Source organism: Choloepus didactylus, chromosome 1, assembly GCF_015220235.1.
Source record: "Choloepus didactylus isolate mChoDid1 chromosome 1, mChoDid1.pri, whole genome shotgun sequence".
NCBI classification, from domain to species: domain Eukaryota; kingdom Metazoa; phylum Chordata; class Mammalia; order Pilosa; family Megalonychidae; genus Choloepus; species Choloepus didactylus.
Window position 1 is genome coordinate 65,479,353 of NC_051307.1, and position 27,215 is coordinate 65,506,567.

A 27,215-nucleotide genomic window follows, 5' to 3' on the forward strand; every position below is an offset into this window, starting at 1 on the left:
CATTAAGTAACATCTTTGTAACCATTTCCATGGTAAAATACCTAGAGAAGGCATGAAACAACCATTTAATAATGCAATTTGCTTATCTGTCAAATGAAGCCATTGAACAGGGGTACCTAAGCTCATTAACGCTCAGTTTCTAACCCGGGTTGCATATTATTAAGCGCAGCCAGCCAATTGGGCCGACTGAGTACCATGCATCCTGGGAGTTGTAGTTTTCGGCTCCCTCTTCCCGACTACAAGCTCCACAGAGCCACTGGAAGACGGTTGCCTGGTATTATTAGCAAGCGGGAAGTATGGCGGTGGCGCGCGTCGATGTGGCTTTGCCTCCCGGAGAAGGTGAGACGATCTCCACCCCTGAGTCCCAAACTTTATTCCACTGAGCCGATTTAAATAGGTGCCTGCTGGAGAGGGGAAACCTACGTTTAGGGGTGCAGTTCTGGACCAGTTCTTTAATGCGGGGCTGTGGGCGTCGCGGAGGCGCGCTGCCTTCTGGGAGTTGTGGTCCGTTGGCGATGTCCAGTTCTCCCGCGTCACGGCGAGGGCCCAGCACGGGGACTACAGCCTCCAGGGGACTTTGCGCGGTCCGATACCGTGTCTCCCGCGCTCTGGTGGATGGCTAAGCGGTGGATTTCGGGCTGCGATGTTCTTTCCTGAACATTTAATTTGCGTTTTGGTTGCCCAAATGAAATTTGCAGTATCTCCCGCAGTCGCTGCACATGCCCCATTTTTCCCTTGGTTTCCTAGAACGTTCAGTAAATCGTACTTCAAACACCGTTCCCCACACTGACGTTAAAACACTTTTCAGGCGGCCGGTGGTCGTGATAAAATCTGGGGACGGTCCAGATCCCACTGTTCAAACTACTACAACCTTTCTCCGCAGACCCGGTCCTGGGATCGGGTTTCGTCGCCGCCAAGCGGAGCTTCGGGGTATGGGTGCCTCTGTGGTCGCGAAGTACCTCTTTGGGGCTCTGGGCTTCAGCTGAGCTTCTTTGTTTTGGTTACAACTGCCGCTGTCTGAGGCCGGGGCAGGGCCGGGGGTCGAGGCCTGTCTTCACGGTTTGGACCTCAGGCTCATTATTTGGGGGCCGTAAATCCTTGTCGTTGGTTCTTGAGGCCTGTCAATTCCTTGGAATTGTACACAAAGGCTGTGCGTTTTCCTGGGACAGTACACAGCTTTGGTCAAATTTCAGAGGAGCTCATGGCCCCTCAAATGGCAAGAGACAATAGAAGAACGTTGAAATCCTCCAAGCGAACATGCCAGTGTAATTATTTCCCGCAGTAGTTATAATTGGGTTATAAATTTGAAATTGGCAGTTTCTCTGGCCCTGCCCCCTCTGACTCTGCTTTTCTTAAATGACACATCCCCAGTCCACCAAGGCAACTACTGAAAGTAATAGCATTTTAACATTTATAGAGCAGTTTTTATGCACCAATGCTCTAAGTGCTTTTCATACATTATTTTCTCTGTAGAATAACATTATGAAGTAGGCATTATCATCCATATTTTACAAAATAGAAAAGTGAGTCCCCAAAAGATAATTTGTTTAAGATACCACAGTGGGTAACCGGTGGAGCAAGGGTTTGAATGTCTGTTCCCTTATAATAAAGTGCTTTATTGAGTGCTCTGTGCCAGGAATGGGGCTAGGTGCTGTTCATATGACTTCTCTTTTAATCCTTCAATCAACCTAATGAAATAGCCATATTGCCCTGATTTTATAGGTGAATTAAGTGAACTGTACTTTGATTTTAAAAATTATTTGGACACTTTATGATACACTGGAATTTAGGTTGTGAGCAGGTTAATAATCTCTTTCAGAAATTTAGTTCTGTTTTTAAAAGCTATCCTTGTATGACTGCTTGGTATGTGACTATATCTCAATAAAATGAAGATAAAAAAAAAAAGGAATTGATCAGTGAACTTGAAGCTAGAATGATAGAAATTACTCAATCTGAACAACAGAGGGAAAATAGACTGAAAAAAATGAAAAGAATCTCAGGGACCTGAAGGACTATATCAAATGATCTAACATCTGTTTCATCAGAGTCCCAGAAGGAAATGAGAAAGACGGTATATCATTTAGGTTTCCTAGGGATGCTGTAAAATGTAGCACAAATTAGATTACTTCAAGAAACAGAAATTTACTGTCTCACAGTTCTGGAGGCTAGAAGACCAAAATCAATTTGTCAGCAGGGCATCGTTTCCTCTGAAGTTTGTAGCGGAGAATCTTTCATTGCCTCTTCAAGCTTCCAGTGTTTTCAGGCAATCCTTGGCATTCCTTGACTTGTAGATACACTACTTCAATTTCTGTCTTTATCTTCACATGGCCTTTTCCCCTATACCTGCATCTTTTTTTTTTTTTTTTCCTTTTCTTATTTATAAGGACACTGGTAATATTGGATTAGGACCCACCCTAATTCGATAGGACCTCATTTAAATTTGATTATATCGTCAAAGACCCAATTTCCAAGTAAGGTCACATATACTGGGGCTTGGAGTTAGGACTTCAACAAATCCCTTTGGAGGACGCATTTCTGTCCACAACAGAGGACAAAGCTGAAAAAGCACTTCAAGAAATAATGGCTAAAAATGTCTCAAATTTAGCAAAAGACATCAACATAGGGATTCAAGACACTGAAAGAACTCAAAAGTTATCCCCAAGAAGAACTATTATAGTGAAATTTGCATAAACTAAAGAAAAATTTAAAATCTGGAAATCAGAGAGAGAGAAATAACACTACCAAAAGCAGCAAAAAACAATTAAATGGCTGGATTTTTCATCAGAAACTAAAAAGGCCAGAAAGAAATGGCACAATATTTTTCACACATGAAAGAAAAGAATAGTCAATCCAGAAATCTATATCCAGTGAAATTATCCCTCAAGAGTAAAGGAGAAATAAAGACATCCTCAGAGGAAGGAAAACTAAGAGTCTTGTTGCTAGCAGACCTACCCCAAAAAGAATGGTTAAAGTATGTTCTCGAAATGCAAAGGAAATACTAAAAATGGAGTCTTTAAACATAAGGAGGGAAGAAAGAAGAACAAAAAGAACAAAAATGTGGATAAATACAATGCATTTTCATTTTATTCTTGAATTTTATAAATTATGTTTGATGGTTGAAACAAGAATTATAACAATATCTGATGTGATTGCAAATGTATGTGGAGGAAATATTGAGAAAATTATATTATAAATGGGGAAGGGAGAGAAATGTAAATAAAGTTTGGTAAGGTTTCTGCACTTTATGCAAACTGGTAAAATGTCAGCATCAGTAGACTGATATAATATAATACCTAAAGCAACCAATACAAAAATCAATATGAAAAGATAAGCTCTAAATTACTAAAGTTAAACAAAAATGAGTATTAAAAATATCAACTAACCTACAGGGGAGCTGGAAAAAGAAAAAAGGGAAAAAATGCAAGACCGAAGTGGAAAAAAAAAATTAAATGGCGGACTTAAGCCTTGCATTAAATGTAAATGGTGTAAACAAATCTATTAAGAGACAGGGATTGGCAGATTGGATTTAAAAAGCATGATACAACTATATACTGTTTAAAGGAAATTCACTTCAAATAAAACAATATAGTCATGTTGAAAATAAAAGGATGGGAAAAGTTGTATCTTCCAAATATTAATCAAAGGAAATCAAGAGCATCTATATCAGACAAAGCAGACTCCAGAGCAAAGAAAATCACCTCAGAAAGTGGTATTGCACAATAATAAAATTGTCACTTCACCTAGGATACATACCAATTCTGAGAGTATGCACCTAACAGCAGAAATGCATAATATTTGGAGCATAAACTGATGAAAATGATAGAAGAACTGGACAAATCCACTATTACAGTTGGAGACTTCAAAACCCTTCCCTCCAATGGTAGAAAACTAGACAGGAAATCAGGATATAGAAGGACTCATCAGCACAATCAATACACAGGATCTAGTTGACATTTACAGAACATTCCTTTAAATAACAGCCGAATACACATTCTATTCAAGCAGCTGGTGGAATATATACAAAATTCTTGAAATGGCAAAATTATAGAAATGAAAGATGGTATAGTTGTTGTCTACAGTGTGGGTTGGATACAGAGGAGAGTGGGTATGGTTATAAACAGACAAGATGAGGGATCTCTTGGTGATGGAAATAATCTGTGTCCCAACTATATCACAGTCAATATCCAGGATGTTTTACTCTAGGTTTGAAAAATGTTACCACCAGGAAGAATGATAAAGAGTAGCTGAGGGCTGCCTGTATTATTTCTTACAACTGTATGCAACACTGAATTATCTTAAAATACAAAGTTTAATTTAAAATAAAAAAAAAAAAAAAGCTATCCTTACAAAATATGGAAGTAATAGGTCATATTTAAATGTGACAGATTTCAAGGTATTACATTATAGACACTTTGAAAATCACAAATCTGGTTATAACATGATATTTTTGAAGAAACGTGAATAATTTAATAATTTAATCTGTGGACATTTAGAACTCAAGATAGCTTTAGTTTTAAAATCTTGATATTTATTATACTCTAGTTTTTTCTTGTATAGAGATTTTATAATTTCATCTTGAGGCACTGCTATTATATTTGTTTTGTTTGTGTTTTCTAACAATTTCCTTTTTCTTTTTAAGGATCAGTGGTCAATTGGACAGGACAGGGACTACAGAAATTAGCTCCAAATTTACCGTGTGAAGCTAATATTCATACTTTGATTCTGGATAAAAATCAGATTATTAAATTGGAAAATCTTGAGAAATGCAGAGGATTAATACAGGTAAATATTGTTAACTGGGGAAATAGTTACATAGGAACAGTTTATTAGCAAACAAAATAAAACAATAAAATAACCAGACAAAAAGTAACTCTGCAGGCCTAGACAGCAGTAAAATGTTGCCTTAAATTTTTATGACAGTTTTTCCTGAAGATGAAAACATATGCTACATTTAGAGTGGATTATAAAAAGAGGCATTGCTAAAAAAAGAAAACATTTCATTTGGCAAAATATTGTGTTGTTAAGAAACCCTTTACCTCATGATGAGGTAAGGAGTTCAGTCATTTCTTTATTCATTCAACAAATGTTTATTGAACGCTTATGCATCTGGCACAATTCTAGGTCTTAGCTAAGACAGTGTAAGGAGCCCACTCTTGTGGAACTTATATTTTCAAATTGCTGCTGTGTTAAAAAATGTTTTCTCTTTAGTAGTTGGAGGAGGTCTGATCACTCAGCTTTATTAGTATTTGCTTTTGTGTGGGGATGACAACAACAACAAAACTAATATTTACACTGTAGGATATTTAAACAACACATGTGAAAAATACATAGTGGGTTTGTATATTTGGGGATGTTTGGCCATTTAAACAAACTTAGTGTGAAAGTAAGATATGTATTTTATTCCCGGGGTAATGTGTTTTTTTCTTTCCACAGTTGTCAGTGGCTAATAATCGACTAGTGCGTATGATGGGTGTGGCCAAACTGACCCAACTCCGTGTGTTAAATTTGCCTCATAATAGCATTGGCTATGTGGAGGGACTAAAGGAACTAGTACATTTGGAATGGCTGAATTTAGCAGGAAATAATCTGAAGGTGAATTTTTTCTTTTTTTTAAATTGCAGAGTATTCACTGTAAAAAAGAAATTTCAAGCAGTATGGAAGTAAGTAGATTTAAAAGTCAAAATACCCATCCCTACTCTCCAGGGATAATTTCTGTTAACATAAACTAAAAAGTCTCAATTTAAAACATGTCATGCAGTATAATATTCTTTTTTGCATTACAATTTTTTCACAAAATGCAAACAAAGAATCTATATTCTACTTAGAAAAGTAGAGCAAATAGTAGAATAAAGTGTTAAGAAGGAGAATTTATTATTCTAAAATAATAAGTAAATCTTTAATGGTATAATGGAGAACATACTCTTTTAAAAGTCAGGAGATCTGGAGTCTAGTCCTGTTTCCATCCACTTAGTAGCAGTATAATTTTGGGTAAGTTAATAGATATCTCTGTGTCTTACTTTTTTATATGCTAGGTGAGGGGACTGGATTAAATTATATTAATAGCTGACTTTTATTGAGCAATTAATTTGTGCTAGGTACTGTTCCAAGTACCTTAACTACATTAACTCTTTCAATTTCATGACAGCCTATGGGGTAGGTATAGTTATTAAACCCATTATACAGATGAGGAAATCAAAGTACAGAAGTTAAGGAACTTGCCCAAAGTCACATAGCCAGAAAGTTGTAGAGCCAGGATTTAAATCCAGGCATTCTGGCTCCACTTGTAACTAGTAAAGTCTGTGATGTGTGAACTGTCATTTATCATCATTAAATGACACTAAAAGTTTCTTCAATCTGTAAATATCTGGAGTGGTATGAACCCCTTGGGTAGCTCTCTGCTCTTGGAGGGATAATGAAGGTGAATGCTTGCAATATGATGCTTTGCCAAATTCTTTTAGTACTGTCTCCCCTTTCTTTTGCTAAGCCCTGCTCTTCTGTTTACAATAAGGAGAAGAGGCAGGAGACTCTTTCAGCTGCAGGGAACTAGGGAGAAACTTCATATTTTGATTTTGTGTGCATGAAATAATGTGATGCTTTTGTTGCCATAGGCCATGGAACAAATTAATAGCTGCACAGCTCTACAGCACCTTGATTTATCAGACAATAACATACCCCAGATAGGCGATCTATCTAAATTAGTCTCCCTGAAGGTAAGTGTGTTTTCTGATCATTTTGTTTTTGAAATTTCAAACCAAAATACCAAGTGAAAGTGATCTGCTTGACCTAAAATCAGCCTGCTTTATATGAAGAACAGATTGTATTCACTGTGATAAAAATTCTGAGTACCAGAAATTAAGTATGGAACTTTTTTGCTGTTAGTTTCTAGAACTGATTTATTTTATGTAAAATAGGTCATTATAATTAAAGTTAATTCCTTATTTATCATCTTCCAAATATGATGGAATTCCTTCATGCCCAACCTGTCAATGCTAGTAGCTTTTGTTATATAATATATAACAAGGCTAATGACGTTGGAAGTAATCATACCTGATCTTGATACTGATTTTTCTGCTTGGGATTGCTGTGTTTTTAGTGGTATCAGTAAATTATCAAAATTAAATTCATCTTAACTACACAAAACAAAACAAAACAAAAAAAAAACAGGTAGCATTTAGCACTTCTTGTGGAGAGGAATATATTATGCAATGAAATAAGTAACAATTGAAATCACAGCTTCAAAAAACATGTGTAGGACTTTTTTCATATTTATGTTTCATTGGATATTATTAGCAGTAGATAGAGTCATTAAGTTGTGGGAATAATATGTTAGCTCAATTTCACCCATTTCTTTAGCAGAAATCATTTTTAGCTGTAAACACTATACCAATAGATGCCAAGATAATTCAAATGATCTAAAGATGATTGAACTTTCTTTTTTTGGAATGAAGGCATGATTATCTTATCAGAATCCTGAATATTTAGAGTCTTAGGTTAATTATTCTTTATTGTTGTTGACTTAATTTGAATCAATTTTATCTTCAAGAAGCATATGTTACCTTCTTTGAGCTTTTAATTACCAAGAGAATATTGTTGCAAATTATAGTTATGGGTTCTCTCTGTCTCTCTTTTGGAAAACTTAATTTATACATGATTGTAATGAATTTTTTCTTTCGTTTTTCTCACTCTTTTGATTTTTAAAAGAAAATAAAAAAAGGATGTTGGAAATTTCTCAATGTCTAATAACATAAATCTCATGACATGATAGTTGCTACACCAAGCATGTGTTTTTGGGTAGGTCTTTAAACTTTCATGGGCTTAGGATGCTGCTGTGAAAAGAGGAAGTTGGACCAGAAGATCACTTAGGACCCTTCTGGCCTTAACTATTTTTGATTTGTATGCAGTGAGAGTATAATAGTTGGATCCTTTTTTTTCTCTTACACACCATTTTGGTATTGTCAAAATAGACCAGTTTATTTGTATTTGTTTCATTTGTAATTCATCCTGTTTTACTTTGAAGACCCTGCTTTTACATGGAAACATCATCACCTCTCTTAGAATGGCACCTGCTTGTCTACCCAGGAGTCTTGCTATACTTTCCTTGGCAGAAAATGAAATCAGAGACTTAAATGAGGTAAAATTTGAAGATATTTTATGGGATTGAGGAAGCTGGAAAGTCCAGGAGACACACAGGAGAAGGTTGTGAGCTCACTTTTAGACTGTGAGCATCTTGGAATAAACTGCCATCAGGATGAAACATTTATCTATAGACATCATTTTTCTTTTTAAATTTTTTCTTAATTTCATTTGTTGTGCTACAGTTATCATTGCGTTGGTGCATTGGGAGGTGATTGGTGATGGAGGGACATATACATTAAAAGGGTTAATAAGGCACCATGTCCTTGGATGACATTATGTTTTTTAAACTAGGGTTCTCTCTGCTAGGACAAAGTGCTAATACTTTCTAAGGGACTTTGTGCAACAAGCACAGATGACCATATTGTTGGAAGTTTGGAAGTCAGTGGATGATAGAAGAGTGTTACTTGTCGCTTTTCAGAACAAGAGGGAAATTATTAAATTCTCAAATGCTGCCAAAGTTGTGTCATCAGTGGAAGCTCTGTGCTTGACACTGAATAGACCATTTTACTCAACAAAGATATCCTTTGTTCCAGATCTCTTTTTTGGCATCCTTAACTGAATTGGAACAGTTGTCGATCATGAACAATCCTTGTGTGATGGCAACACCTTCCATTCCAGGGTTCGACTATCGGCCATACATTGTCAGCTGGTGCTTAAACCTCAGAGTCCTAGATGGATACATGATTTCTCAGAAGGAAAGGTGAACATGACATCTTTTACATTACATTTATCATGGAAGTTACTGAAGGGACCATTTCTAGCTAGTACAGATTATTAAGCGGAATATTTTTTCTTAAAATGTGCATTTTGAAATGAAGATGCAACCGTATAGGAGACTATGTGTTGGTTATTTAGCATTTTCTATTCTTTCCAAAAAGGAGAAGAAATAAATATCAGCCCAGAGGTTGGGGCTAGTGAATATAACTTAGTACTCAACATACAATAATTTAGTTCCTAAAGGTTCTTTTCTTAATCAGTTTGAGGGTTGGAACACATTTTTGCATAGGAACCATGGTACAAATGCTGCTTAGGTCCTCAGACTATCCCCCCAAAGCTTGTAACCCAGCATATATGTAAAAGCAGTATTAATAATACCTTAGATCCCAACTACCCTTTTTAACAACTTTGTGGGAAAATGTGTACGGAGTTCCAGTTTGGAACTGGTAGCAGACATGCTGATTAGCTCTCACCTTCTTATACCTGTGAATCAGCAGAAGTGGGAACTCCACCATCTCTAGATCATTGATGATTTCTGTTGCTTAGAACTGGGACTTCTGCAAGATGGGGTCTTCTGGACCCTGGCAGAAGATTAGTGAAATCAGAGCTTTAGGGCAGGTAAGGAACTAGGATATGGATGAGAGGGGTAGAGTTAGAGGGGAAAGTGAATAGAGATGACTTTATTCTCTTGACTATTCCTTGTTTCATTTCCACCTCTCAACACATGCATACATGCATCCATGAATACAACGTGTACATTCTTCCTTGACTTTTTTGTCCTTCTGGACTAGAGACTGGTAGTAGTCACTTGAGAGGTTTCCTAATTGGGGGATGAGTGGTGGGATACAGACAGGTTTTCCTTTTTCTTCTCCCTGCTGTGCATCTAGTTGCTGAATAGGGCAAGGGGCAGTGAGGAATGGCAATCAGGAGCTAGACAGTAGTGGGGCTGGTGTAGGGTGAAGGGCAAATATCAGGTCTAGTTAGCCTACAGAAAACAGTGGCTTTTCCTTTTTCCTGCAAACAGTGTTGCTCTGAGGAGAAAACTTACTTTGTTTCAGACTGTTCTAAAGCTGGAATTTGGGACTACCTGGTATATTATCTTCATATCTTCCTTTAAGAGAAAGAAGATAAGTTGTTGTATTTTTCTATGTGATTAGGACTAGTGACATTTTCTTACCTGGGAGGTAAGATGTAAGGTAGGGAGAGCTAGGGTTTGGCCTCGAGAGAGACTTGTGAAGACAGACAAGACCTGGTCAGGAGAGACAATGGAAAAGCTTCACATCTTTCCCTGCCAACCATTAGATGTGTGGCAGTGGCAAGTTTCTTAATCTCTCTATTTCCTCATCTGTTTCCTCTTAACTTTCAAAGATGTTTTGAGAATTAAAGATAATCTATACAGCATACTAGTCCTATCCTAGGTGTTTAGTAAATGATAGTTATCATTATTATGTTGTTGAAACTAAAGCAAGTATTAAAGACAGCAGAACATAAATATTTGTTGGGAATGACTGGATGAATAATAGTACAAAAACTTTGTTTCTACACTGTGGAAATCATTTTAATCCAAGTGACTTTAAGGTGAATTTGAATTTTGAGTTCTTTCTACAGTGTTTTGTGATTTAATTTCAGAGACTTCAGGAATTGGGGAAGAGTAGGTACCCAGTTGGGGCAGCTGTCTTTCTTTGGGGTTGTCTTGCATCATAGTATGTGGGAGGAAGGAAGTGGTGGAGGGTAGCTCAATAGTGACCTTTTCTCAGCTCCTTCCCCCAACTCCCATGATGCTTTCAGAAAATTGCAAAATGTAATTCAGATATAAAGAATAATATTTAAAAGTACCCATGTAATTACTACCCAGAATAACACTAGAACATAACCAACACAGAGACTTCCTGTGCCCCACTCCCATCATAAATCCCTCCCCACTACAGGTAACCAGTATACTGACTTTTTGATAATTCAGAAAGATTCTTTTTTCCTGGTTATTATGGAGTCTTCAAACTACCAGCCCCTCAATAATGACTGAAATTAAAAGGACTGAAAGTACTAAGTGTTGGTGAAAATGTGGAACAATTGGAACTTTCAGACACTGCTCTGGGAGTGTAAATGGTACAATCACTTTGGAAAACTGGCAGTATCAACTGAAGCTGAACATAAAAATGCCTCACAGCCCAGAAAGTTTACTACAGAAAGTTATGTCTACCGAAAGATGTACAGGCATTTTCATAGCAGCCTTATTCATAAAAAGTCCAAATAGGAAACACCCAAATGCTCATCATCAAAAGAATGGATAAATAAATTGAGCTACATTCAAACTTAAGAACCTAGATTGTTGTTAATGCCTTGTTAGAAATGAGTTGATCTCTAATCATAACTGCAGTTGATGTTTGAGAAAACTCTGTAGTCTCTGTACACAGTGCTCCCATGTTTTAAACATTCTCTTTTGTTCAGGAGGGAAGAATTATTCTAAGGGTCAGTGAGTGGCCTGAGCAGTGTTTAAAACATTTTCCTGTTCAACCTTGGGAATTTTTCTGAAGATCAGGAAGGAATTTCTAGCTTTGTTACCTATCCAGCCTCACTGGTATTTGTCAAGAGCATCCAGGGTAAAATCTCCTTTGTGAAAAGTATCCCTGGTTCTTTGATGACTTCAGGTAGTCAGATCTTGGCAGTGTATGTGTCACCCACAAGAGTAACTGGAACAGTAACCCGAGCCTCGATACATTGGCTGAGTAGTTTCTCAGAGGAAAGTACACCCATAGAAAGACCAGCACCTCAGTATTTGGAGTTCTTTCTGAAGTTTGTTTTGAGTTCTGTTTTACTGTTTTCAGGACCTCATAATAAGCTAGACCTATTATTGCTTAGTTGGAGATCTGATGGGAGCAGAACTTTGGAGAAAGGCAATATTCCTTTTTCCTTTTTTTATTAAGTAGAAAAGTTGGAGGTTTACTGAAAAATCATGCAGAAAATATGGAGTTCCCATATATCCCTCCTTCACGGAGTTTTCCCTATTATTATCTCTTTGCATTAGTGTGGTACCTTGTTACAATTGTTATAATTATGCTATTAACTTACATAGTTTACATTAGGGTTCACAGTTTGTGTTGTACAGTCCTAGGTTTTTTTTGTTTGTTTGTTTTGTTCCTAGAAATTTTTATCCTAGAAAACATGTATATAACCTACAATTTCCCCTTTAACTACATTCAGCTATATAATTCAATGGTGTTAATTACAGTCAAAATGTTGTGCTTCCATCAAGACCATCCATTACCAAATTTTTTCCATCACCCTAAAAAGAAACTCTGTACCAATTAAACTTTAGCTCCCCATTCTTACTTCTACCCCATCTCCCAGTAACCTGTAGTCTAGCTTCTGACTCAATGAATTTGTTTATTCTAATCATTTCATATGAAGTCATACAATATTTGTTATTTTGTGTCTAGCTTATTTCACTCAACATGCTGTCTTCAAGGTTAATCCATGTTGTCACATGTATCTGAACTTCATTCCTTTTTAAGGCTAAATAATTGCATTGAATATATATACCACTTTTTGTTTATTCATCTGTTGATGGATATTTTGGTTCTATCTTTTGGCAATTGTGAATAATGCCCCTATGAATATCAGTGTGCAAATATCTTTCCAAGTGCTGCTTTCAATTCCTTTGAGTATATACCTAGAAGGGGTTTGCTGGGTCATATGGTAATTCAATACTTAACTGCTTGAAGAACCAACAAACTGTCTTTCCGCAGTGGCTGTACCATATTACATTCACACCAACATTGCATGATTGTTCATATTTCTTTGCATCCTTTCCAACACTTGTTACTATCTGTTTTTTTAAATAGTAGGTATTCTAATGAGTGTGGAATGGTATCTCATTGTGATTTTGATTTGTATTTCCCTAATGGCTAATGATGTTGAGCATCTTTTAATTTGCTTTTTAGCCATTTGTATATCTTCTTTGGAGAATGTCTATTCATGTGTTTTGCTTATTTTTAAATTGGATTGTTTGTCTTTTTGTTGTTGATTTGTAGGATATTGAATGCTTATTGGATCTGTGGTTTCCAAATATTTTCTTCCATTCTATAAGTTGTCTTTTTACCTTAATGATGAAGTCCTTCAGTGTACAGAAGGTTATAATTTTGATGAAGTCCCGAATATCTATTTTTTCTTTGTTGCTTGTTCTTTTGGGGTAAAGTCTAGGAAACCATTGCCTAACACAAGGTCTTATAGATGCTTCCCTATGTTTTCCTCTACCAGTTTTATAGTTTTGGTTCTTATATTTAGCTCTTTGATCCACATTGAGGTAATTTTTATATTTGATGTGAGAGAGGGGTCCTCTTTCATTCTCTTAGATATGGATATCCAGTTTTCCAAGAACCATTTGTTGAAGAGATTATTCTTTCTTCATTGAGTGGACTTGGCAGCCTTGTCAAAAATCAATTGGCCATAGTTACTTCTGAACTCTGAGTTTGATTTCATTGATCTATATGTCTGTCCTTGTGGGCAGTACCATGCTTTTTTGATTACTGTGACTTTGTAATAAGTTTTAAAATTGGGAAGTGAGTCATCCAATTTCAGTCCTCATTTGCAAGATGGTTTTGGCTATTTTGGGGCCCCTTGTCCCCCCATGTAAATTTTTTTCTTTCTTTCTTTCTTTTATTTTGAAATACTATCAAACTTAATAGGACAGTTTCAAAAGTAACACAAACCCTATAATGAGAACACCAGCATACCCCTCCCCCCATCTGATACCTAGATACACCAATGCTAAGATTTTGCCACATTTGCCATATCTGACCATCCATTCATCTATCAACCTGTCTACCTGTTTGTCTATCAAACCATTTTCTGAACACTTGAGTGCAGGTTGAATAGATCATGCTCCGTTGATACTTAATACCGCCATATACATTTCCTAAGAACAAGGTTATTCACTTTTGTAACTATCTTAAGTGCAGTTATTAAGTTAAAGAAATTTAACGTTGATATAAAGCTTACAGTCTATATTCTAATTTTTCATAGATCCCAAAAATGTCTTTTTGGGCCTTTTGTCCTCCATTATTTGATCCTGTCCAAGATCACACATTATGTTTAATTATCATTGTCTTTTTAATTGTTCTTTTTTTTTTTTTTTTTACATTGTGGGAACATATATACAATATAAACTTTCCCATCTCAATCACTCCCAAACATACTATTCATTGGGATTGATCACATTCACAATGTGCAGTACCCTCACCACCTTTCATTACTAAAACTTTCCCATTTCCCTAAACAGAAACCCTGTACCCATTATGCATTAACTCCCCAATCCATCTGCCCTTTGGCAATCTGTTCTCCTGATTTCTTTCTCTGTGAGCTTGCACATTCTCCAATATGGATTTTTTAAAACAGTTTTATTCAGATACCATACATACAGTCCATCCAAAGTGTACAGTTAGTGGCTCTTGGTATACACAGTTGTGCATTCACCACCACAGTCAATTTGAGAACATTTTCATTGCTTCAGAAAACAAACACATGAACAAAAAACCCCAAAATCCCATACCCTTAAATCTCCCTATTCTTGACACTTAGTATTTGTATAGTACCTTTGTTATATTTGATGAAAGAATATTAAAATGTTACTGTTAACTATAGTCCATAGTTTGCATTATTTGTTTTTTCTCACATACCACCCTATTTTGAACACCTTGTAATAGTGATGTACATTTGTTCTAGTTCATGTAAGAACTTTCTTACATTTGTACAATTAACCACAGTCATTGTCCACAAAGATTTTGCTATGTTATACAGTCCCATGTTTCACCCTCTAGCTTTCCTTTCAGTAACATTCATGACTCCAGCCTTCCGCTTTCAGCCATACTCATGCCCATAATTTGGCACTGTTAATTACACTAACAGTATTGTACTACCATTTGCTCTATACATTTCCAAATATTTACAAAAATTCTGTACACCATAAGCATCATCTGCCCATTCTCTACCCTTTTTCTATCTCCTGTTACCCTATACTCTAGATTTTAACTCCCAGCATTTGCTCATTATAATTAGTTCATATTAGTGAGACCAAACAATATTTGACATTTTGTATCTTCCCCTTTTCCCTTCTCTTTTCTTTTTGGTACTCCCATGGCACATATGTTTGTCTGCATCATGCTGTCATTCAATTCCCTGAGGCCCTGCTCCAATTTTTCCATTCTTTTCTCTATCTGTTCTTTGGACTGTTTGATTTTGAATGTCCTATTCTCTAGGACACTGTCTTCTAAGTTGCTGATCCTTTCTTCTGCCTGTTCACATCTGCTATTGTATACCTCTGGCATATTTTAAATCTCATCAATTGTACCCTTCCGTCCCATAAGTTGTTTTCTTTGCATGCTTTCAAATTCTTCTTTATGCTCACCCATGTCTTCTTAATATCCTTTATCTCTTTAGCTGTATTTTCCTTCATCTTGAATTCGCTCAGGAGATATCTTTGAATTTTTGATTAGTTATTCCAAATTCTGTATCTCCTTTGCTCTTGTAATTTGTTTCTTTGACTAGGTCATATCTTCCTGTTTCTTAGTATGGTTTGTAATTTTTTCCTTGATATCTGGGAATCTGATTATCTTGATGAGATTATTCTGAAGGTTGGTTTCTCTCTCATCTAGGATTTTGTTGTTGATTGGGTTTGTAGTAAGGCTCTTCTTTGACCCGTGGTTCATCAATATTTTCCAGCCAAAACTGGGCCAGGGACATATGCTGGGGGCCAGACCAGTTCCAAATGGTCTGGGGAGAAGGTCAGGAAAGATGCCAAAAAGCCTTTATTTCAGCTCCCTAAGGGTGTGCTTTCCTGGCTTTCCCAGCTTTCCCAGCATATGGCACTCATGCCAAGAGGCCTTTTTGATGGCTCCCAGAAGGTGCACTTTCCTGGCCTGCCCAGCAGATGGTGATCTTTGGCAGCCTATTCCCCTGCAGCCTTAAGAAGGCTGGGCATTTTTAGCCCTCTGGTAGTTCTTCTTTTGATGCAGGTTGAAACAGTGGCATGGTGGGCACCTGTCTGGGACAGGTTAAAGCAGCGGGACCCAGAGGTCTAAATTCACTGGCTAATAGCTGGCCCAGTACTGGGCTGTGACCCACTCTGTTCTTGGGGCAGAGATCTGCCTGTGCCAGGCAGGTACTGGGCTGACCCAAAGCTGTTTGCCTTGGTGGTGAGGGACGGGCGCCAGGAGACTCGGTCACGTGAGTTACTCATAGTTTTTCACCGCAGTTTCTCAGTCTCTTAGTTCTAGTCTTCCTTGGATGCTGTGCAATACTCCCCTGGTCTCTGGAGCTCCAGAGCAGTTATTTTAGATGGTTTCTGCCCGTCCATTAGCCGTTTTTGGGAGAGGAGCGACTCCTGCCACTCCCTATTCTTCCCGGAAGAAGTCTTTCCCCTGTTATTTTGAAGGTAATATCAGATAATTTTTCATTTCATCTGTGAATATTTCAGTATATATTTCTAAGAGAAAAAGACTCTTTAAAAAAGAGAATAACCACAATACTATTATTTTAAATAAAAAAATTAAAATGATTCCTTAATAGATCAGATATGCAGTCAGTGCTTATATTTCCAATCATTTCAAAAAATGCTTAAATCCATTTTTTGGAATCAGTATCCAGTTAAGGCCATACCTTGCACTTGGTTGATATGCAAGTTTCTTTCTCGCTCTTTTTCTGTAGCTTAAAACACCATTTTTTATTATTGCATGGTTCTTTGAGTGGGCTATGCTGAACTAGGGTTTCTCACCTGGGGTCTCATTTGGTTGCATTCAGACTGCAGAAGGGGTTGGAGTCATCTTAAGGCTCCACTTGGCTGGATGTCCAAGATGACTGTCTCTCTTTCTCTCTCTTTTCTAATTTGAGAAGTTCTTAGGTTTACAAAAAAATAATGAATAAAATACAGAGTTTCCTTATACCACCCTATTATTCAGACCAATTCATGAAGGAACATTTTTATAATTGTACTATTAACTGTAGTCCGTCGCTTACAATAGGGTTCACTGTTGTACAGTTCTGTGGATTTTTAAAAATTTTTTATTCTAGTAACATATATACAACGTGAAATTTCCCCTTTTAACTGCATTCAAGTATATAATTCAGTGCTGTTAATTACTTACACAATATTGTGCTACCATCACCACCACCCATTATCAAAACTTTTACATCAGCTCTCTTAAGTCTCCCTTAATCTGTAGATTCCTTCCCTCTTTTCATTTCCTTTCTTTTCTCTTTTTTTGGTTGTTATTGAAGAAATCAGATTATTGGTTTTATAGATTTTCCCACTGTCTGCTTATTTTATTGATTGCATCCCGGTGTCCTTTGACATGTTCTTCTTTATTCTGTATTTCCTCTGAATTGGTAGTTGGATATAGAAGTTTGATCAGAATTCAAGTTTGATTTGTGTGTTGGGGGGGTGGTTGGAGGATTATTTTGTGGGTTCTATCAGGAGGCACACAGTGTCTGGTTGTCTCATGATTTATTTATTAGTGGTTGCAAAATAGTGAAATTCTGTTTGTATCATTCGTTTGTTTATTAGCTGGAATACTACGTAGTGACTGTTTGGTTGCCCATTGGTATATTTTGTATAGGAACGGTAGAATAATAATATTTAATTTTTACCCTGTTTTCACCAGTAATGAGTTTGTTTACTAGCATCTTCCAGTTGTGACCAATTAATTTTGTTTATTTAAAAACTGTCATTATGAATTCAAATTCATGAGTTAGAACAGAATTGTTTTATTTAGGCACTTTAGTTTGACAGTGTGTGGAGGGAATACTCATTGCTTTTTTGAAAATAATTTAAAAGTATTTAGAGCCCCTATTGCAACTTTGTGGAAGTGCCTCTAAGCAAAAAAAATTAAAACATATTAGAGCAAGGGGAGTGGGTCAGAAGGATACATTTTTTAAAACTTTGGTGAATTTTATTTTTGAAAAATATCCAATGGTGTTATGAAGATTAAGAATTCTTACACATGTATCTTGTCTACCCAGTGCCATTTCCTCTTCTTTATTTCCCTCAATTCCAGTTTGAAAGCTGAATGGCTCTATAGTCAAGGTAAAGGGAGAGCTTATCGGCCTGGCCAGCACATTCAGCTTGTCCAATATCTGGCTACAGTCTGTCCTCTCACTTCTACACTGGGTCTTCAAACTGCTGAGGATGCCAAACTAGAGAAGATTCTGAGCAAGCAGAGGTAAGCCCATCTATTTGTAGCAGCTGATGAATTCACAGGTGAAAATACCTTTGAGATTTTCCTGCTGTGTTAGTAGGTCTAATTTGTAGGCCTGAGGCAAATGCTGGAGACCTCAAACTGGGCACTCAGGCCCCTTGTTACTGGGGCAGTCCTGCAGGGCAGTTCAACCATGCAGTGCAGTCTAGCTTGCTCTAAAGCATTAGAACTGCATTGCTGATCACTTCTTGAGCCGGGAGAACCAAGCAGTGTGGGTAAATGGGAGTTTTAAAAACATGTATTTGTCCTGTTAGTGTAAGTGTTTCATATGGGTTTTTTTTAAAAAACTTTTTATTTTGTAATAATTTCAAACCTACAGGACAGTGGCAAAAATAATACAAAACCCAGAGAACACCAACATATCCCCCCAACCCGCACCCCAGATTCTCATTTGAGTTTTTAAATAGTAACATTAAGAAGTATAGCTAGAAGGATTCAGTAGTCTTTTTGTTATCAGAAATACTGACTTCAAATGTGTATGTGCTTCTGAAGATGTCTGTCTATGCATTTAAAAATACATTTCTTACTTTTTCTATCCAGTGTTTTCATATGAGGCTTTATAATTTGGAGGTGCTTAAAAGTACTTACTTTTAAAACTTGTGAGCTTCCACCTTTTGGATATCATTACCTAGGAAGCAGAAAAGTTTTTTTGTGAGTGTGTGTTTGTGTGTGTTTTAAATAATAGCAGATGTTTGTTTCTAGGTTTCACCAGAGGCAGTTGATGAACCAAAGCCAAAATGAAGAGTTGTCTCCCCTTGCCACTTTTGAAACAAGGGCACCTCTTGTATCTGAGCATTTGGGTCCTCTTCAAGATTGCCAAATAGTCCAGGAAAGCGGTAAAATATTAATTTATCCTTGATTCCTCTTCTCCAAGTTGTTTGATATGTTGAGTACCATAAAATGTTAGAAGTGCATATTTTCATATCTTATTAGTTTGTTAACTTAAGTGATCATTTGGATCCTGTGAGTTTACATATATACATATATGTATATACATTATTGCTATTTTATTTCTAATTTTTTAAAAATTAGAGCACTGCTACCTTTTGTATAGACCTGATGCCTTGATTATTCTTGTGGTTATTGCAAGAATCCATTTCCTTAAAGAATGCTTAATATGATGGTTTAGGTATATTGAAGGAAATCCCTGAAGGCATTTTTTTTTTTTTTTTTTGCATTTTGCCGTATTTCCGGGGTTAGATTTAATTAGAAGGATACAACTAAAAAAAAAAAAACCTCTATAAATGTTTAGTCGTTTAAATGACACTATGTTTCTTCTTCTAGAACCCATCATCCAAGTCAATTCTTGGGTTGGGATAAGCAGTAAAGAAGATCAACTATATACTGCTAAGAATAACTTTCTAGCTTCTTTACATACTACAAGATATTCTCGAAATGACCTGCACCTGGAAGATATACAGACAGATGAGGACAAGTTAAACTGTAGTCTTCTCTCTTCAGAATCTACTTTTATGCCAGTTACTTCAGGACTATCTCCAGTATCACCTACAGTTGAGCTAAGGCTACAAGGCATTAAGTTGGGCCTGGAAGATGATGGTGTTACAGATGAATCTGTGAAAGGGATGGAAAACCAGGACTTGGATAAAGAAGAGGAAAAAGCCTTATGGGCTACAAATAAGAATTCTATTAGAAAAATGACAAGTGAGATTAGTACAGAGATAAATGAAAAAGCTGGGTTGTTACCTTGTCCTGACCCAACAATAGCCACAGTTGTCTTAAAGGATGACAACCCAAGTCTTACATCTTTTCTTGAATCAGTTGGACACATTGTCTTCCATGCACAGCCAGACAGTGAAGAAACCATGTCTCAAACAGCTTCAGAAAAACTTCCCTGCAAGGTTTTAAGCCAAAGATCTGTGTCTTTGGAGCAAGATAAAGTTGCCCTTCTGAAATTGAATGAAGCGGCTACTAAGCTTCAGGCCTGTTGGCGAGGCTTTTATGCCAGGAACTACAACTCTCAAGCCAAAGATGTACGTTATGAAATTCGGCTGCGCAGAATGCAGGAGCACATTGTCTGCTTAACTGAAGAAATAAAGAGGTGAGCCAAAAGACCTATTTAAGTGCTCTTTTGTTGGTTTGGGGGAGTCAGATTCTTATTGCTGATTCAGAACACTGAATCATTGCTGCTTTGGTCAGAACACTTATCACGCCATGTTGCTGCTGTTGGTTTATTTGCTTGTCTCCTACAATGGACTGAAAGCATCTTGAGAGTAGAGATTGTCTGTCATATGCTCCTCTATCTCTGCAGTTAGTACACAGATGCAGTGTAGCCATAAATGTTGAATGAATGAATGTGAGTATTATGGAAGAGCTCCATAGGCATCTATAATTGTAAACATGGAAAGGCATAAAAAAAATAGAAAAAAATTCATAAATGTGAAAATGGAAAGATGAAAAAGTCTAAATAGAACCCAGTAGGTGGCATAAGAATTAAAGAAAGTAGTGAGAATTAAGGAGGGGCTAAAATTCTGGGGCTACAATAGGAATTATTCCTTAATTCTATGGTTCACAGGCTTTACTGATTGCCAGCCAGGAAAATTAGGAATTCATAAATTTATTTTAAATATTCATACTACACTAGTGATATTTATTAATATTATCAGATGGAAGAGAAGAAGGCAGCAAAAGAGTCTGAGAAGTGGTAGCCATAGTAGTAGGAAAACTAAACAAGTGTGTTTCCCAGCTCCAACAGAAGAAAGTGTTTTGGGAGAGACGTGAAGTGCCGTAGGGTGAGGTCAGAGAACTGTCCATTAGATTTAGCAACTGCAGGTCATTGGTGACTGTGTTGAGAGTTCCCAAGACTCTTCACCTTGCATTCATTATTCAACCCGTTCCAATCTGGCCTTCGTCTCAACACTCCACTGAAGTTCCTCTTAGGAAGGTCACTGTGCAGTGACCACCAAGCCCATATCTGTCTCCTGGGAGATAACCTCTAAGCCCTTAGAAAATCTTGCCTGATAAGAAAGTCTTTATAAACTGGGGGACTAGAGTCACACTGGAGAGTTTATGTTAACATGGCATATAAGATGAACACCTGTTTTTTGTTCACTTGGAGCCCAGGACCACTCTATCAGTTTAACCTCTGTGGTGGGGAAGTACTCAGGAAACTTGTTGATGGTTATGGTTCTGCTTTCACTAGAAGTACTCAGGAAAGCTGTTCATGGTTATGATTTATTACTGAAAGCATACCAGATAAAATCAGTAAAGGAAAAAAGGCAATAGGGCAGAGTACATAGGGCACAGGCTTCCAGTTGTCCTCTCCCTCTCCCAGTAGTCATATAGTCAACACTTAATGATGTGTGACAACACATACCAAGTATTGCCAACTAAGACACTCTCCTCAAACTTGGCATCCTCGGTTTTTATTGGGGTCAGTCACACAGGCATTCAAACCCTACTGAATGGACTCATGCCCTACTGAATGGACTCAGACTCTAGCTTCCCCACCACAGAGGTTAAACTGATACAGAGTGGTCCTGGGCTCCAAGTGAACAAAAAACAGGTGTTCATCTTATATGGCATGTTAGCATAAACTCTCCAGTGTGACCCTAGGCCCCCAGTTTATACAGACTTTCTTATCAGGCAAGATTTTCTAAGGGCTTAGAGGTTATCTCCCAGGAGACAGATCAAGGGCTTGGTGGTCACTGGACAGTGACCTTCCTAAGAGGAACTTCAGTAGAGTGTTGAGATGAAGGCCAGATTGGAACGGGTTGAATAATGAATGCAAGGAGAAGAGTTTAAGAAGTCAGTGTGTTTTGGGAAGTGTCTCTGAGGAGAAAAGAGTAGGGGTGGTTGCTGGAGGAGGATGTGGGGTCAAGGAAGATTCTTTTTTAAAAATGGATGTTCCTATAGCATGTTTATATGTTGATAGGAATGGTTCAATAGAGGGAAAAACTGATAGTGCTGAGGAAAGAAGGGATAAGGGCAGGATTGACATTCTCGAGAAAGTAAGAGAAGAAGGAATCCATTGCACAAGTACAGGGAGTGACCTAAGATAGGAGTAGGTGGTAGGTCTGATGTGGGAGAATGGAGAATTCCTGTCTGATGCTTTTTCTTTTTCAATAACACAAGACGTGGTCTTGACAGTGTGGAGGGGTGAAGGTGTGAGAGGTTTAAGGAGAGAGGTGTCAAGGGTGTGGTGTGAGGTAATCATCTTAAATTGAACTTATGAGGGAAATAGAATAGGATTGCTGTCAAGTGTGAGGAAGAAAAAGTGCAAAACAGTAGGTCAGGTTGTCTGATTTTCATCAGCAAGTCTCAGTTGCTCTGCTCTGATGCAGAAATGGTTGACTGAGTTCAGCCAGGAGTACGTTTTTACAGGTGAATGTGGTGAAGGAAAAGAGGAAAGGACAAGGGAGCTGAAGTTATTTCCAACAGAGTGATGGATTTTGGAATTTAAATGAGGTAAGAAAGTGATACTGATCAAAAGTGGTAGACTCTCTGACTGATGTGCTCAAATGTCCAGTTCCTGAGACAAAGAATTTCAGAGAGGAAGAGTTTATTGCTTAGAGTAAAGCCGGAAATCAGATGGCCTCTTGGTCTAAAAATCTATCTCCCCAAACTGCAGTAACTCTGATAGTTTTGTAGTATCAAAAGATGGGCAGGTTTTAGGATAATGAGCACAATGACTCTAAATGATGTAAATAGAGATGACCTAATTATTGAGCATGTGCAGATTGATTACATGCTTAGTCACAGAACATGTGTAAGAAACTGGCAGCCTTAATATGATGATAGGCATGATTTTTAGTATTATAATGAGGTATATGTCACTTATTGGTTAAAGTTAAAGCTACTGCACATGTCAGGCAGGCCAGTTTTGATTAGATCCAGCTTTGTCTAGCAAGATAGTTTAGGAATTGGGATAGATTAGTTCTGGGATGACTCAAGTTCTTTCATTAATAAACATTAGGGGCTCTCTTTTGTGACTCAAAAGTTGAAAAACGGGATTATGAGGTACAAATGGGAGCCAGTCATGAGGTTTTTACAGTCACAAGATAAAGGCTATATAGTTATACAATCATTATCAAAGATCAAGGCAGCTGGGCCATACATAGTTCAGTAACCTCAGATATTTCCCTTTGGTTATTTTACATATATGAGAAAGAAAAGCATCTATATAATGATTCAGTAATCATAATTATTTGTTAATTCTTGACTTTCAATTACAAAAGGAAATGAATACAGGAAGGAGTCATTGGATTGGAGATGTAGATGAAAATTGGAGGTATCGATTGTTGCAGTGGGCTGCAAGAGAAAGTGAACTGGTTGGATAGAAAGGTAGTGATAGGTGGTGGGTGCTTGAAATCAATTTTGAAGGTGGTGTAGTCACGATGATTTGGTCTAGGGTGAGACCATGAGACTGGGTGACTGATGTGGTTGGATGATTGTTGGATGGAGCAACGAGGTGAATGTTGAGGTCTCTGAAGGTGATGACAGGAATGAGGCAGAGAGAGAGGCAGTGAGTCTGGTACTGAAACTTCAGTGGATGGGGGTGAATAATGGGAGGACAGTAGTTGACAAGGAGTTTTGGGCAATTTAGCAGGATGGCAGGTAGGAGCTGGGGTTCTTGAAGGGGCAGATAAAGAACAGATTGAAAACAACAGTGAGAAAGCAATATTCTGACTCCGATGAATGAGAGAAAAAAATAGCCTTCACTTGAGGGGCTGCAGTGCCCTCAAAAGATGATCTGGTTTGGTAAAACTTTGGAGAGGAGGTGAGTATATAAGGGAGTTTGCTGATTACAATTCAGGAGTCCCATATGGCCCAGGTGAAGGTTTTGGTGGGGGGAGCTCCAGAGAAAGTAGAGAATTGGATCAGGGTTTCAGAGCAGAATGGTGGTGATGATCTGGGAGATAATAGATAACCAGGGAGCCTTGGGTTTTTGATAGGTGTAAGTATATAGAAGGTGGCAGTGAGCACAGAGCTAAGACTTTAATGAGGACTAAGCTAAGACTTTAGTGTTGGATAGAAAGGTCCATTAATGACAGCAAGGATTATGTCAGGAGCTGGGGCAAACAGATGTGAAGCTTGATGGGATTAGCTCTGCTGTTCTCTTAGATGAGGGTGATTCAAGCTGTGGAGCTCCCTTCTGCAGCTCCTTCCACTTCAGTGTGGTGGCTGGGAAACTGAGGCCAGATAAAGAGCCACTTGATATTTTATCTTTTATCACTGGCAGTACCTTGTAGAAATAATATAATCTGAATGTCAGTCACATTTTATTTAGCTTCTATTGTGAGTCATAGTTTAAAACTAAAGTTTCAGTTTACATATTCTAAAAATAGAAAAGACTTTTATTATTTTATTTTATTAGAATATTAATCTCTTCACATTGCATGTGTTGAGTAGCTGTAACAGGAAGTGCAAGTCAAAGCACCCTTCCTGAACCAGTCATTTATTTTGAATTATTGTAGATTGAGAAACGAAAGAGATGAAGAACGTATGAAAACATTTGTACAAGAAGAGGCTGTCAGATTCCTTTGGAACCAGGTAAACCCCCTTCTTTTGATTTAGCTAATGTATGAACAGAGGTAGATTCTAGATTTATTGAGATAATCCTAGGGGTAGGTAGGCATATTAAACATTCTTTCTCAAGGTTAAGGGTATGGTTTGTGTTCTTTGCCACTAACTCTGAACATTACGTTTTGTTTAATCTGAAGAACAGTATTTTCATGAGTTTGAGAAGGACGAAAAGCTGAAGAGAAGTGGCTAAATTGAGAGATGTTGTTATAACTTTCCAATAGGCATAAAAACCCTAATTTAAAGTTTGATGTCACTATCTGTCTGGTTTTATCTTTTTAAACATAATTTTGGGAATGTTTGAGTAAAAAGTGACTAAGATGGTGTGCTGGTTTAGATGTATTATGTCCCCCAAAATGCCATTATGTTTGATGCAGTCTTGTGTGGATAGGAAACCTATTGGTGTTGATTGGTGTTCTAGTTTGCTAATGCTGCAGAATGCAAAACACCAGAGATGGATAGGCTTTTATAAAACGGGGGTTTATTTAGCTACACAGTTACAGTCTTAAGGCCACAAAGCGTCCAAGGTAACACCTCAGCAATCGGGTACCTTCACTGGAGGATGGCCAGTGGCATCCGGAAAACCTCTGCTAGCTGGGAAGGCAGCTGGCGTCTGCTCCAAAGCTCCAGCCTCAAAACGGCTTTCTCCCAGGACGTTCCTCTCTAGCAAGCTTGCTCCTCTTCAAAACATCACTCCCAGCTGCACTCAGTTTCCTCCCCCCGTCAGTTCATTTATATAGCTCCACTGATCAAGGCCCACCCTGAATGGGCGGGGCCACACCTCCATGGGAACATCTCATCAGAATCATTACGCACAGCTGGGTGGGGCACATTCCAAGCAAATCCAACCAGCACCAAAACTTCTGCCCCACAAAACTACAAAGATAATGGCATTTGGGGGACACAATACATTCAAACTGGCACAATTGGGTTGGAGACTTTTGATTGGATGTTTCCGTGGAGATGTGATCGTTCAACTTTGGGTGAGATCTTTCATTGGATAATTTCCATCATGGATAATTTCAGCATGGGCCTTTGTTAGTTTACTGGAGCACTTTTTAAGCTCAGACAGAAGGAGCGAGCTTGCTACAGCCAAGAGGGACACTTTGAAGAATGCACAGAAGCTGAGAGAGTAGCTGCAGATGACAGACAGTTTGAAGACAGCCATTGAAATCAGACTCTTGCTCCGGAGAAGCTAAGAGAGGACAGACACCCCAAGAGCAACTAAGAGTGACATTTTTGAGGAACAGCAGCCTGAGAGAAATGCCCTGGGAGAAAGCCATTTTTAAACCAGAACTTTGGAGCAGACGCCAGCCACGTGCCTTCCCAGCTAACAGAGGTTTTCCGGACATCATTGGCCATCCTCCAGTGAAAGTACCTGATTGCTGATGTGTTACCTTGGACACTTTATGGCTTTAACACTGTAACTGTGTAACCAAATAAACCCCCCTTTATAAAAGCCAATCCATTTCTGGTGTTTTGCATTCCGGCAGCATTAGCAAACTAGAACAGACGGTGTTGGGGATTGGATTTTGTGCCCCAGAAAAACATGTTCTTAATCTTAATTCATCTTGTAGGTCTGAACCCATTTGTAAATAGGACCTTTGAAGATGTTATTAGTTAAGGTGTACATAAACTAAATGAGGGTGGGCATTAATCTAGTATGGTTGACACCCTTATAAGCAAAGGAAATTGGACACAGAAAGAGAAGCCATGGGGAGCCGCCAGAAGCTGGAAGTCAACAGAACCAGGGAGAGAAAGGAGAGGATACTGCCGTGTGCAGAAAAGCCAAGGACCAAAGGTGGCTGGCAGCCAGCCGCAGAATGCCAAAAAGCATTGCCTTGCTGATGCCTCTGTTTTGGACTTCTCCTACCTCAAAACTGTGAGCCAATAAATTTCTGTTGTTTAAGCCAACCATTGTATGGCCCTCAGGTTTTAGGCTAGAGGTCCAAAACCGAGACATCAGCCAGGTGATGCTTTCTTCCCCAATACTGTGGTGTTCTAGGGCTGGCTGCCTGCGATCTTTAGTCCTTGTTTTTCTGTCACATGGCAATGCACATGCGGTGTCTTCTCTTTTCTCTTCTGAGTTCCATTGACTTCTAGCTTCTGGCAGCTGCTCCCTGGCTTCTCCTGATTTTCACTCTGCTTATAAAGGATTCCAGTAATCCAGATTAAAGCCCAACCTGATTCAGTTGGGCCACACTTTTACTGAAGTAATATCTTGAAGAGATTTTATTTACAATGGGTCCACACACCCCAGAATGTGGAACAAAACCAAGAACATGACCAAATTAGGTGTTCTGGTTTGCATTTCAAAATGGCGTTCTCCAAAATGTCATTGTCAGCTTCCAACGGCCATCTTCAAAACGTGTCTCTCAGCTGCAGCTCCTCTCTCAGCTCCTGTGTTTTCTTCAGAGTGTCCCTCTTGGCTGTAGCAAGCTCGCTCCTTCTGTCTGAGCTTATATAGTGCTCTAGTAAACTAATCAAGGCCCAAGCTGAATGGGCAGGGCCACGCCTCCATGGAAATTATCTAATCACAGTATGTAACCTACAGTTGGGTGGGGCACATCTCCA

General features: G+C 38.1%; 1 protein-coding gene across 2 annotated transcripts in view; it reads left to right on the forward strand.

Annotated features, from left to right (window-relative positions):
• Nucleotides 1-254: 254 nt before the first annotated feature.
• Nucleotides 255-27,215, forward strand: part of CEP97 (centrosomal protein 97) — a 32,900-nt gene continuing 5,939 nt past the window's right edge. Inside the window, exons 1-10 of one of the 2 annotated variants that reach the window (XM_037835007.1) lie at nucleotides 255-339; nucleotides 4,640-4,782; nucleotides 5,434-5,592; nucleotides 6,609-6,710; nucleotides 8,018-8,131; nucleotides 8,670-8,836; nucleotides 17,901-18,065; nucleotides 18,804-18,937; nucleotides 19,386-20,160; nucleotides 24,536-24,611. In XM_037835007.1, coding sequence (XP_037690935.1) covers nucleotides 297-339; nucleotides 4,640-4,782; nucleotides 5,434-5,592; nucleotides 6,609-6,710; nucleotides 8,018-8,131; nucleotides 8,670-8,836; nucleotides 17,901-18,065; nucleotides 18,804-18,937; nucleotides 19,386-20,160; nucleotides 24,536-24,611 — 1,878 coding nt within the window. In that variant the 5' untranslated portion in view covers nucleotides 255-296. Of the gene's footprint in view, nucleotides 340-4,639; nucleotides 4,783-5,433; nucleotides 5,593-5,621; nucleotides 5,661-6,608; nucleotides 6,711-8,017; nucleotides 8,132-8,669; nucleotides 8,837-17,900; nucleotides 18,066-18,803; nucleotides 18,938-19,385; nucleotides 20,161-24,535; nucleotides 24,612-27,215 lie in introns of both variants that reach the window. The other variant, XM_037835008.1, reaches the window with a different exon arrangement.